Here is an 11,421-nt window from a genome sequence, read left to right as displayed (position 1 = left end):
GAACCCATAAAGAGTGGAGGTGCAAGGGGACTGGTCACTAGCAGTCAGCTCAATCTTCTCGAAGGCTAACTTGAACAAGATGTTCACAGAATTCCCGTTATCCACCAGGATCTGAGCCACCATTTTGTTGGAAATTTGGCTCTTGACCCTAAAGGGTCGTGGTGGGGAAAATGCACCCTCCGAGCATCATCTTTAGAGAATGTGATGACTCGATCCGTCATTCAGGGCATTAGTGCTTGCAGTTCAGCTACCGCTAACACTTCATCATCACGGGGTCCTCCAATGTGCATAGCCCCCCGATGTGCCCCCCAAGTGGGGTCCTCCAGAGATAGTCCCTACTCTCCCGTTTACCAGGGTAGTTCCAAGGGCTACCTACTTCTGTGAGGTCGCAGGCACTTGACCCGAAGCCTGAGGAACCACCTGTTGTGGAGGCAATTCTATGGTTGGAGCCTAGGTTGGGCGTGCTCCGACCCTAGCATACTGGTGGAGGTGCCCAGTTTGATGATATTCTCAATTTCATCTCTAAGTTACATGGATTCGTTGGTGGGGTGCCCCACATCATTGTGGAACTGAAAAAACTTAGTGGAATCTCTTCTCTCTTGATCCCTCAAGATAGGATGCGGTTTCTAATAGTGGACCTGTTGTTCCCTGGCCACCAAGTCTATGTACTCTGAGTATTGTGAAGTGTACTTCTCGTCAGGAGATGCTCCAGTTCACTTAAGCTTTTTGCCCTTGCCCTTTCCCCCGCATTTTCTTCCGATGGGGACCTTTCTGGGTGTCGCGGACTGGGCTGGATCTGCAGTTCTAGCACTGAATGCAGACTAAAAAAGCACTGTATCCAGTGGGAGCTGCTCTGTAGCCTGCCGGGTGACACTAAAACCATTATTTGGAATGGCGTTGAAGCCAGCTGGTTGAACACTTTGACTGAACTGTGGAGCGCTCATAACACTCATTTGGGCTGGAGTGTATGGAGAGTACTGGGTTCCCGGAGCCACGAAGTTTGGAATCAACGGAACGGGGAAATAGACTGGTCCCCTAAACGCTCCAATCTGGGCATCCTCCTAGTTGATATACTCTTGGGCTTGACGTATGAAGTCGTCGAGCCTATGGCATCCTCTCCGCTGGAGGTCTTCCCATAGTGGGGAACCTGCTCGAATTCCAGCTTGTATCGCCATCAACTGTTGGCCATCATCGACCCTCTTGGTCTTAGCTGCTTCTTCCTTAAAGTGTTTGATGTAGGCTTTAAGGGTCTCAAGTGCTCCTTGTTTTTTGTTGGCCAAATAATTAACCTCAAAGTTCACCTTCCGATCAGTTATGAATTGTCTTCAGAAGGAGGAAGAGAGTTGGTGCCAGGAGTGAATGGATCTTGGCTTGTGATTCTTGAACCACTCATCTGTTGGTCCCTTCAAACTCGACGGGAAGACGTGGCACTTGGCATCCTCAGAGACCCGATGGACCGACACCAGTCTATTGAACTTTGAGAGATGGTCGGTGGGATTCGTTCCTTCGCTGTACGGCGTGATGTCTAACATTTTGAAGCCTTAAGGTAACGGGGCTTCCACAATGTGAGGAGCACAAGACTCCCCATCTTCATCCTCCAAGTCGGAGGCGTGGCCATGTCTCCGGGCCACTCAAAGCATTATTCTCTTCAAACTCTTCAACTCTGCTAGGAGAGGGTCGCGGTCTTGGTTGGCACTCTGTGCTGGGTGTTCTCTCCTCTGAGCATTAAGGTCTTCTCAGAGGCATGGTTGATTTCTTCTCCCGAGATTTTCCTCGAGAGCTGCTCTGTCCTTGTGATAACTCTATTAAAATGAAGTTATTTAGCTCTTTTTGCGTATAAAAATGGTTTTTTTCCTCAAGCATTTCTAATTTATTTTAGTGTCTGTAAATTAGTATTAATTAGTGTAAAATAAATATTAACTTTAGTATTTTTTTAGATAAGTTTTAGTCATTTTTATTAATTTTGAATTAATTTTATTTAGTTTCTCATAATTAATTAATTAAAATTCCTCATTTATTTTTGTTTTTGTTTTTATACGGGTTTAAATGCAAAATTTTGAAGAAAAATGGGATCAAAAGATTAGAAGAAATGTGTTGGAATATGAAATTAAAAGGCAAAGATCTAGTGCTTCGCGTTACATTGGAATTATTATGCATCCATTCTATTAGCCGATCAAAGCTTGCTACATCATTGTCTTCTTCCGTTCCATTATGCAACCAATACATGTCTACCATGTGTGCAATTACTTTTGATATGTTCAATAAATTAAAGAAAGAACAAAAAGAAAAAGAAATGAAAAAAAACTAGGGCCACGTGTGGAAATTTGAGGACAAGAGAAATATACGTATCTGACATATATACATAAGAAGAGGCAGCTGGGTTTTTTGAGAGACTACGCCGACAGCAAGAAAGGAAAAGAAAGAAAAAAATGAGAAAAGAAAAAGAAAAAAATACACTATTTTGTTAGTTTTAGTTTTAAGTATTTTATTTAGCGATTTTATTTAGCAATTGGGAAAAAAACCAAGAGGAAGAAGAAGATGATTTTAGAGGGGGGCTTGGAGTCTTGTGACAAACTCCAGAAGGTTTTTCTTTCTATCTTTATCTACTTTGTAATTTTGTAATTTTTTCACATTCTATTATGATGAGTTAATTTTCTCTTTTGCTACTATTATTTTGTTGAGTTGAAATTGTGACTTTTGGTGCTTTGTTGCAAGTGTGTTTTGGCAAATTTGTTTGTTCAATCAGGTGGTTATATTGTTGAATGCTTGCTTTTGTTTGGCCATCATTAGTGGGTAATTGAATTAATATTAATTCTGGAAAAGTTAATATTAATTAACACAAACTTGATTAATGCAAGTTCTTAATTTTTTAGATTTGGATTTGTGATGGTATAGAAATGTATTATCATCTTGTATAACTTAGAGGAATTGTGCCTAAATTGGTGTTCTTGAAACTAATTGAGCATATGATTATGTTAATTAATTAGAGAATCAAACCATAAATATTTTGGAAAAAATATAATGACATTTAAATTCCTAGTCAACTCTGCCCAGTTTGCTGCAACATTTTTATGCAGCATTGTTACCATAATTGCATTTTTAGGATAATTTTATAATTCTAGCTTGTTTCTTCTCTTAGTATTTTTGTTTGTTAATTTTATTTGCTTTTCATTAATTTAGTTTTATCTCATTGTTTTACTTGCATTGAAACCAATTTGTGAGTAATTAGTTTTGTGAATTAATTTTCAATTTTCAATCCTTGTCGAGACGATATTTGATTTATCACTTTATTACTTGTTTGACAACTGTGTATTCTTGCACACACTAACTAATTTCACAACACCCTGCGAGCATTCAAGTCATCTCGCAGGTCAGGTTGTGCTTGGTGGCGACCACCGTCCTTAGAGTATCCTACTTCTGTTTCCCCCTCGAAGTCAACGCACTCGTTATTGACCGAGACACTGATTCCTTGTCCTCGGTTGGCAGAGACATTTCTCCTATTGGCCCATTGGCCAGGGTGTCTTGGAGGCCTGCGAGGTGCTTGCAACACACCACCTCCAGCCCTAACACATTCTGTCGCAACGCACCTGGGCGAAACGCCCTGGGCTCCATGGACACTAGCGGCCTGGCAGTGTCCTCGGGCCCCACGCCCTTTGTCATCATTGGCCTATCTCGAGACCTGAATAGGCTCGGAAGCCAGACGAGTTCTCTTCCGCCACTGCGCGGGATCTTCATCAACTTTTCCTTTACCACAATATTGTGGTGTAGGCAGGGTTCTAGCGCCAACGGGGTGCGCAGGTGGCACGTCAGCTGGCGGTTCTTGCGCCATGTCAGTGGGGTGCTTGGGAGGCACACCCACTCGTTCAACAGGTATCACTTCAACTGGGTGCGCAGGTGGCACACCGGGTGGCCGCCTAGGCGGTATCTCGTCATGAGGGTCCACTCGCAACCATTGGGCCGCCAGCGTAACCCTCATGGCGTTAACCATCTCCTGTAGGGCGGCGATATTCCCCTCCTGGGCATCGATTTTCTGCTGCTGGGTGGTGACTTGGCCTCTGAGAGCCACCTCTTCTGGCGGTTCCTCTACGTCCATGGGCTGAGGATAATCATCCTCATAAAACTCGTCTTCGCCGTTGTACTCGGCTTTCTCGTCGTAATCCTCCTGGGCCACCTCTGAGTATTCTGGCAGAGGTGGTCGGCTGAGTTCTCCTCCCTTAGCCCCGGTGGGAGGAGGAACGCCGTCTGGAGCATTTCTTCTGGTGGTCACCATGACTAAATCTTCGAAGATTTCTTCAAGCTCTCAATAAAAGCACCAAAATGTGTGAGTGCATTTTTTGCTATCAACTAATTAAATAAGAACTTAAAGAAATGTTGGAAAGAGACACGGGTTTTACGTGGTTCAGGTTATAAAACAACCCTAGTCCACAAGGCTTTAGTATTAGTGTTTTTGAAGCTTGAGATGTCAAGCTCCAATGAAAGTTCCTCAGGCAGCGTATATATTGTTCTGAGTACAAAGATTGGGGTAAGAAAGTCTCAAAGTCAAAAGTCATTTACAATGAAAGCCCTAACCCTATTTGTAGTGGCTGAGGACAATTAATTCCCTTAATGAGGATTTATTACAAACATTCCTGATCATTTGGGAGTTTAATGCTAATTAACACCTCCAGGTGCATTATTTATGGTGGTGGGCTCAAGCGTATTGCACGGGGCCCAATTTGTAGGTTGCAGCCCACCACTTTACGGGAGATGTAACACCCCAAGTTGCTAATAAGGTTTAGGACCTTGATTAGCGTGCCTGGAGGGCAATAAGTGAATTAATATGATAATATATGAATTTAAATGAATATGTGATTAGAATACATGTTTAGGTGGTATAAATATGCATGTGGGCCCCGTTTGCCTGATAGGGGTAAATTGATAATTTTAGCCCGTTGAGGGCATAAATATGATAATTGTATTATGTGGTTTGTACCACGTGGGTGTGGCGATATTAATGTGATGCACGTGCCGAGACGGTCCTAGAGAGCTAGATAACTCAAAAGTCACAACGAGATTTTATACCCGGCTCAAGAGGAGCCTAGGGGTACTTTGGGGAATTTTGTGAGTTGAGTTGAAGATTTATGGTTAATGGTTATTGGTGATTGAGTAACCTGGGTAACCATTAGTAACTGCTGGGAGTAACAAGTTTAGGTGGAAGAAATAGTAGAATTGTAATATAGGGGAAAGGACAAGAGTGCCCTTGAGGTTTAATTAGGCGATGATAACTATGGGAGGATAGGATAGTAATTTGGCAAGGTAAAGAACCTTCAGCTGAGGGAAAAGAGTCATCCACGTTTTACACTTAGGCATTATCTTGTTCTTGCTGAAATTGAAAGGAAACCTAGAGGAGGAAAGGGAAAACTAAGGGCAAACCTCTTGGGATCAAGAAGAGAACTTAAGCTAAGGGAACATGGAGGATTACTCAGTGAATTGAGGTAAGTAAAATTCTGTGTATGTGTTGTGGGATTCAGCTAAGAGTATCATGGAATTGGAACTGAGTTATGTGCTTTGCTTGGAACTTTTGGGATAAATTGAGGTTAGGTTCAGCAGGAGGTTGTGGTTTGAGCTTGGGACTTGATTGGGAAGAGCAGCTCAAAGTTGAACTCTTGATTGAGGTAAGGATTTTAAATATGTTTGAATTTTCATATCTAATAAGGTTTAGGAATTTGGAGGTCTGATTTACATCCTACTCGAATTCTGGTTTGAGTTTGTAGAGCTAATGTTAAATTTCTGAAATCTTAAACTCAAGTGTGGATTTTGAGTGTAAGTGAGTAATTGAGCTTGTTGTTGAGGTTTATAGTTTGTTAAATGGTTTGTGTGGGGTTTTAAACTGATTTTGGGGTTTGGGTATGTGTTGGGAGTGTTTTGGCTCGGGGAAAATGCAGGGGAAAACCCAGATTTCTGGGTTCGCGAAGGAGCGCCGCGGCGCGAGGTTGCTTCTGGGCAGGGGAATGCTCTCTGACTTGCCGGGCGCCGCGGCGCTAGGCTATTTTCAGAACATGGAAATTTTGCAATTTTGAGCTTTTGCTCCGGGGGTTCGGGGGATTTTTCCGATGCATTGTTTTAAGAATTTGGGGATTCCGAGAGTGTGGGATTGGCCCCGAAAAGTGGTTTTGGATTGGTTAGCATTAAAGGGTGTTTTATATGTGTTGTGACTAGGTCTTTGGAGAGGCTCGGGTTAGAGGACCGTGCTCGCGGCCTTGGTGCATCGGAAAGCTCGGGATACAGGTAAGAAAACTGTAGCACCCGTAGAGCAGGGCTTGGGCCCATAGTTTTGTTGCAGGGCGCGGCCCTATATTGTATTATTGCTAGGATGTAGCCTTAAATGAATGATTATATATTTGATTGTTATTTGAGAATGCTAAATGTGGTAATAGCAGGGTGAACGGCAAAGGGGCCAAGAATGGCGAAGGCCGAGAACAACAGTGGGGCCGGGGATACCACTTAGCACATGGAGTGCTTGTGGTTAGGGTGAGACCCCAATGGATACATGGGATATCCTTACGGTGTAGACCGAGTTTCCAGGCTTTAGTAACGCTTCTGGGACGGCATGGCCGTATATGTGTTTAAATCTTATGTACTGTCTGGTTAGATATGGGTTATCTGCTATAGTGGTTGTATGATATGCATATGTTATGTGCTGTGTGAGTTTTCTTGCTGGGCTTCGGCTCACGGGTGCTCTGTGTTGCAGGTAAGGGCAAAGAGAAAGTCAACCAGCCATGAGCACGGAGAGCGTGGGGGCGGCGCGTACATGTTTGGCCTACCCGACTGCTTTGGTTGGGGGCATTTTGAGAAATGGCTGTACTAAACTCTGTTTTTGATAATTAGTCAGCTGTAAATCTATTTTGAGTTGTAAATATTTTACAAACCTCGTTTTGGGATCCCAAATGTTAAACTCTTGGAACTTTTAGTGAAATGGAGTACTTTTAAAGATTACAGCCTTGTCTTTTTGTTTAATCACACTTTTGTTCTAAAAACCTCGCTGAGCGAGTTAATCGCACATTTTAAACTCATTTAGTAACGGCTCTAAGGTAGTAGGGCATTACAGGAGACGCACCCCTGACACTGCCAGAACACAGATGCACGCTTTCCCATGTCAGGTAGCACATTGGGACATGGCAATTGTCGAGTGTACGGGCTCGACACCACTACTCGAGGCACCAAAAGTTGTCAGACGGTCGCTTGTGGTCCAAAGTCACTGTGATTGACACTTGACATTCCCTTCAAGTCCCGAGGACAAACTCCTAGACCTGGAGGACTAACTGACCAAGAAGGCAAGATGACCACAATGGAGGTCCTCGGGACGTGACCTAACTTGAAGACATCTAAGCCTGGAAATGGATCATAACGCATTGGGAGGAGCTTACGCTCCTAAGAGCTCTAGGTGAGCTCCACGTGACTTCATTAACTCTCGATGAGCCTAACTACTTGTCTAATGAATGTCACGTCTCCAACATTGAAATCACGAAGAACAAATGTCAATATGTATGTTTATTGAATTTTATTTAGGAGCTTACACTCCTAAGAGCTCTAGGTGAGCTCCACGTGACTTCATTAACTCCTGATGAGCCTAACTACTTCTCTAATGAATGTCACGTCTCCAACAATGAAATCACGAAGAACAAATGTCAATATGTATGTTTATTGATTTTTATTTAGGTTTTTTTTTTGTCGAGTTCATTTTTGTATTGTTATATATTTGAATGATAAAATGTTATATGCTTGAATTTTTAATTGTCATAGAAATAAAAGATAATTAAACATATAAATTCATTTTAAATAATTTATGTACATAAAATTTATTTTAATTTTTTTATCTAAACATTATTAATTATCACACAATATTTATTTTACACTATAATTCCGGTCAGTCTTACAAAACATGATAAAGAATGTAATTACTACTTGACATTAACAACCAATATTTTTTAAAATACTATGATATTGTAATTAGTAGCCTGATAATTACATAGTCACATCTTAAATCTTAAAGAACTTTCTTTTCAAGCATTACTACAGTGTTGCCTTTCCCCAAAACAATTATAAAGATAATCTTGTAACTTCTATGGAAAAGATTAATAGAGTTACGGATACCAGAAGAACATGACCCTTTCACTATAGCTTTTGTAATTTTGGCTTAAAAGATTAATTTCGCTTAGAACAATTGAAGAATCCATTTTACAACAATTGTGATTGTAGCTTTGACTATACACCATGTTGTAAAATTGTCTTCCATTTGGAGAAGGCCAGCTGCTTATTAGACACAAAGAACAAACTGCATAATTCACAGGACAGAACTCCAAGGCTTGTAATAGAGCTCAACTGCTTCAAGTTAAACATTATATGCGAGATAGAAATGAAGATTGAAGATGACTCAGTAAGGAATCGGCACACGAACAGATGAAGGCCCGAATTTCATGTCCTCGATGATAAGATTCAAGAGAGCCTGTGTAACTGAACCTTCTGCGCCTATAACAAAAGCAAAAGTTTTATGTTGTTCGTATATCAACTTTGATATTACTTGCAAGCAAATTAATCTCAACTTGACAGTTCATGAAAGTGTAATATAATGCATGGAAAGAAAGTCAAATCAATATCATTGCAGCTTATATCATTCTCTCTTCTTTCCTAGCATAAAAAGGAACATGGTGATAAGCCTTTAGTTTACTGCATAATGATCGATGTAATACAAGAGAAATATAAAGTATACATAACAAACAAGTTATCAGCATGTTTTGAATGCACAGGAGTTCTTACCATCACCAATGATCTGATCATCCCACTGTATCACAGGCAGAACAAGTATTCCACTGCCAAGAAGCATCATTTCTGTTGCATTTTTCCCCTCTTCTACAGTCACATTGCCTACTCTTACTCCCTGAAGCTTTCCCTCGCTCACTAGCTGTTCAGCCAGAGCCAAAACTCTATTAGCAGTGCAACCGCTTAAAATTTTATCGAATTGAGGCATCAAAAGTTCATTCTCTTTCATGACAAAAGCCACATTCATATTAGGCCCTTCAGCAATGAACCCTTCATTGTCCAACCAAATCCCTGCAAATGCACCTTGTTCTTCAGCTTCCATCTTTGAAAGAACATTTGGGAGGTAGTTTACGCTCTTTGTTGTTGCAAATTGTGAAGGCTTTATTGGAACTGACGATGTTATTACCTTGATTCCCTTTGAATAAGAAGGAGATTGATCTTGAAACACAACAGCATAAAATGTTGGTTGGTTGCAACCAGATGGAGACAACTGGAAATCGCCAGGTCCCACTGAGAGCCAGTATTTTATAGATCCATTTCTGCACTTTGAGGCACTCGCTGTTTGGATGAGTATTCTTCTTAATGTTTCCTTATCAAATGCAGGGTTGATTTTGGCCATGCTTGCTGATCTCAGGATACGGTTAACATGTTGGTCCAACTCATATAGATATCTGCCATGTAAAAAGGCACACATAATGAAATCGTTGAAATTTTGTACCTAACAAAAACATTGAACAATTTAGCTTTAAAAGGGAAATGGTTTTTCTTAAATAGACTTGGTATTTTGAAATACAAACGCAGTACAGGTGACAAACTAATAAAGTGCCACAGTCACATAGTATTTTTCTTTTACAACTCAAAGAGTAAAAACTACAGCCAAACTATGTGTTCTAGTCTAGTTGAATAGGAAAAGAAATTTATGTCTTTGTCAGACCACTCCACAACAACTAACCCGTCCATTATGGTAGCAGTGTCAAAAACACCGTGCCCTCTGTGTACCATGTGATCATCAATAGGGATGACCATAGCCGCAGGATCTGTTGTAATTCCACCAAAAATGCTGGAGTACATGGCCAAGAATTGTTGCTTCCCTTGATGGTTTTCCCGGTTGGCTTTCAACCTTTCAATTGCCTAAACACGCATTTTCAGAGAAATAACATTAGTTAAACTATAAAAGCGCACATATTTTCTTTGTCTCTCTCCAAAAAGTATCAAGCCCAAAATGACTTTTTATGATTAAGTTTCTATAAAACACACACACATACATATGTATGTATCAAAGCTAATACTTCCTTGAGACATATAAGTAAGGTTCAGAAAATTACATCTGAGCTAGTCAGTAGTGGAATATCAAATGTTTGAATACCTGAACCTGCTACAACAGTTGTCTTCTTGTGAGATACTACAATGAAAAAAAAAAAAAATACTTACTATGTTTTCATTTTCGAATTATTTTCAACAAATAATGATGAGCTAGAAGCAGAAATAACATGAACCAAACTTACTTACCAATCAAGGCTTCATTTTGAATGGAACTTGTAACAATCCTCATCTCTCTCCACGACCCACGTTGAAAAACCCTGAACCCAAATGCCAAAGAGGACAAACCATGCGGAATCACCTTAGAACAATTCGAATGATTGGAGCTTCTTATGGATATTTTTGGGTTTTGGGAAATGGGTTTGATAAGAGATGAAACGGAAAAGGAAGCCATGAAAGAACCAAACGAAATCTCTGATTTGAGATCGTTACTATTAATGCGATTAATTAATAATCTGGATTGCGCTAGGAGATTCCTTAAGGCACTTGAACACTCGAGAGAAAAAAACAACCGGACAGACAAAAAACCTTCCTAGTATTTTAATATGCCAAAAGTAAAAAATGTGCAATTAATAAAAGGTTGTTGGTGCAAAGTGTAATCACTTTTTTAATATGTCATTTAGTAAAGAATATTCTTACTATTTTATTCTAAATATTTTAATATTATAATATAAGTATATTAGTTTTGTTTAATTAATTTTTATTTTAAAATTATTTTAATTTTTTTTTATGAGTTGTTGGTATATTCTTTTTTAGCTAGTGTACATATATTTTATGGGATGATATATCAAAGTTATAGGGTTAATATTATATATTTTGTTTTAACTATTATTAACACAGTATATGTAATATTTATGCTATAATATATCAAATTTTGTTATTGTGGTTTCATATTAGTTGATTTTTTTTAAAATTATGGTATATAAGTTTACTGGCATGATATATTAATTTGATATATCATAATACAACAAATAGATATATCATATTGTTAAACATATAAATCATATATATCATAGTAGTTTATATACCATAAGAAAAAAAAATTAATACACCATGATAATAAAATTATTTACATTATAAATTTTTTTGACAAAAATAAACGTGGTATATTATTACTTAAAAAATGTATATATTATGTTTAATGAATATATTATACTAATAAAATTATATATCATAATTACATATAACAAGATATAAACTAAATATCATCTAAAAAAATTATATATACTGAGTTGGAAAACAATATATACCAACACTTAAAAATTGAAAAAAAAAATATTAGTCAAAAAACATATGTAACAT

At 39.1% G+C, this 11,421-nt stretch overlaps 1 protein-coding gene and 1 long non-coding RNA gene across 5 annotated transcripts; one reads left to right on the top strand and one right to left on the bottom strand.

Annotated features, from left to right (window-relative positions):
* The first annotated feature begins 2,140 nt into the window (after positions 1-2,140).
* On the top strand, positions 2,141-8,801 carry LOC133806998 (uncharacterized). The gene is made up of 2 exons (XR_009879103.1): positions 2,141-2,583; positions 6,731-8,801. It is a non-coding gene; the product is annotated as an uncharacterized LOC133806998 (long non-coding RNA).
* LOC133806997 (D-amino-acid transaminase, chloroplastic-like) lies at positions 8,156-10,652 on the bottom strand. 4 transcript variants are annotated; one of them, XM_062245102.1, is made up of 5 exons: positions 10,309-10,652; positions 10,125-10,201; positions 9,752-9,930; positions 8,797-9,470; positions 8,156-8,502 (listed from the first exon to the last, which is right to left on the bottom strand). In XM_062245102.1, exons 1-5 carry the CDS (start codon positions 10,511-10,513, stop codon positions 8,414-8,416), a joined length of 1,224 nt encoding a protein of 407 aa, XP_062101086.1. In that variant the 5' UTR covers positions 10,514-10,652; the 3' UTR covers positions 8,156-8,413. The 4 variants fall into 4 exon arrangements, with proteins under 4 accessions (XP_062101086.1, XP_062101085.1, XP_062101087.1 ...); XM_062245101.1 differs by having other exon boundaries at positions 8,156-8,508; positions 10,309-10,651; XM_062245103.1 differs by having other exon boundaries at positions 8,156-8,508; positions 10,125-10,174; positions 10,309-10,651.
* Positions 10,653-11,421: the final 769 nt, after the last annotated feature.

Source organism: Humulus lupulus, chromosome X, assembly GCF_963169125.1.
Source record: "Humulus lupulus chromosome X, drHumLupu1.1, whole genome shotgun sequence".
NCBI lineage: Eukaryota > Viridiplantae > Streptophyta > Magnoliopsida > Rosales > Cannabaceae > Humulus > Humulus lupulus.
Note: the sequence above shows the minus strand (reverse complement) of the source record. Positions and strands in the feature narration are given on the sequence as shown.

Excerpts from the sequence above, each read along its gene's own strand:
- LOC133806997 (XM_062245101.1), bottom strand. The coding sequence starts at position 10,513 with ATGGCTTCCTTTTCCGTTTCATCTCTTATCAAACCCATTTCCCAAAAC. Across the intron at positions 9,471-9,751 it reads ACTGCTACCATAATGGACGG|ATATCTATATGAGTTGGACC; the intron begins GTTAGTTGTTGT and ends TTTACATGGCAG. Across the intron at positions 8,509-8,796 it reads TGATCAGATCATTGGTGATG|GCGCAGAAGGTTCAGTTACA; the intron begins GTAAGAACTCCT and ends CTTTTGTTATAG.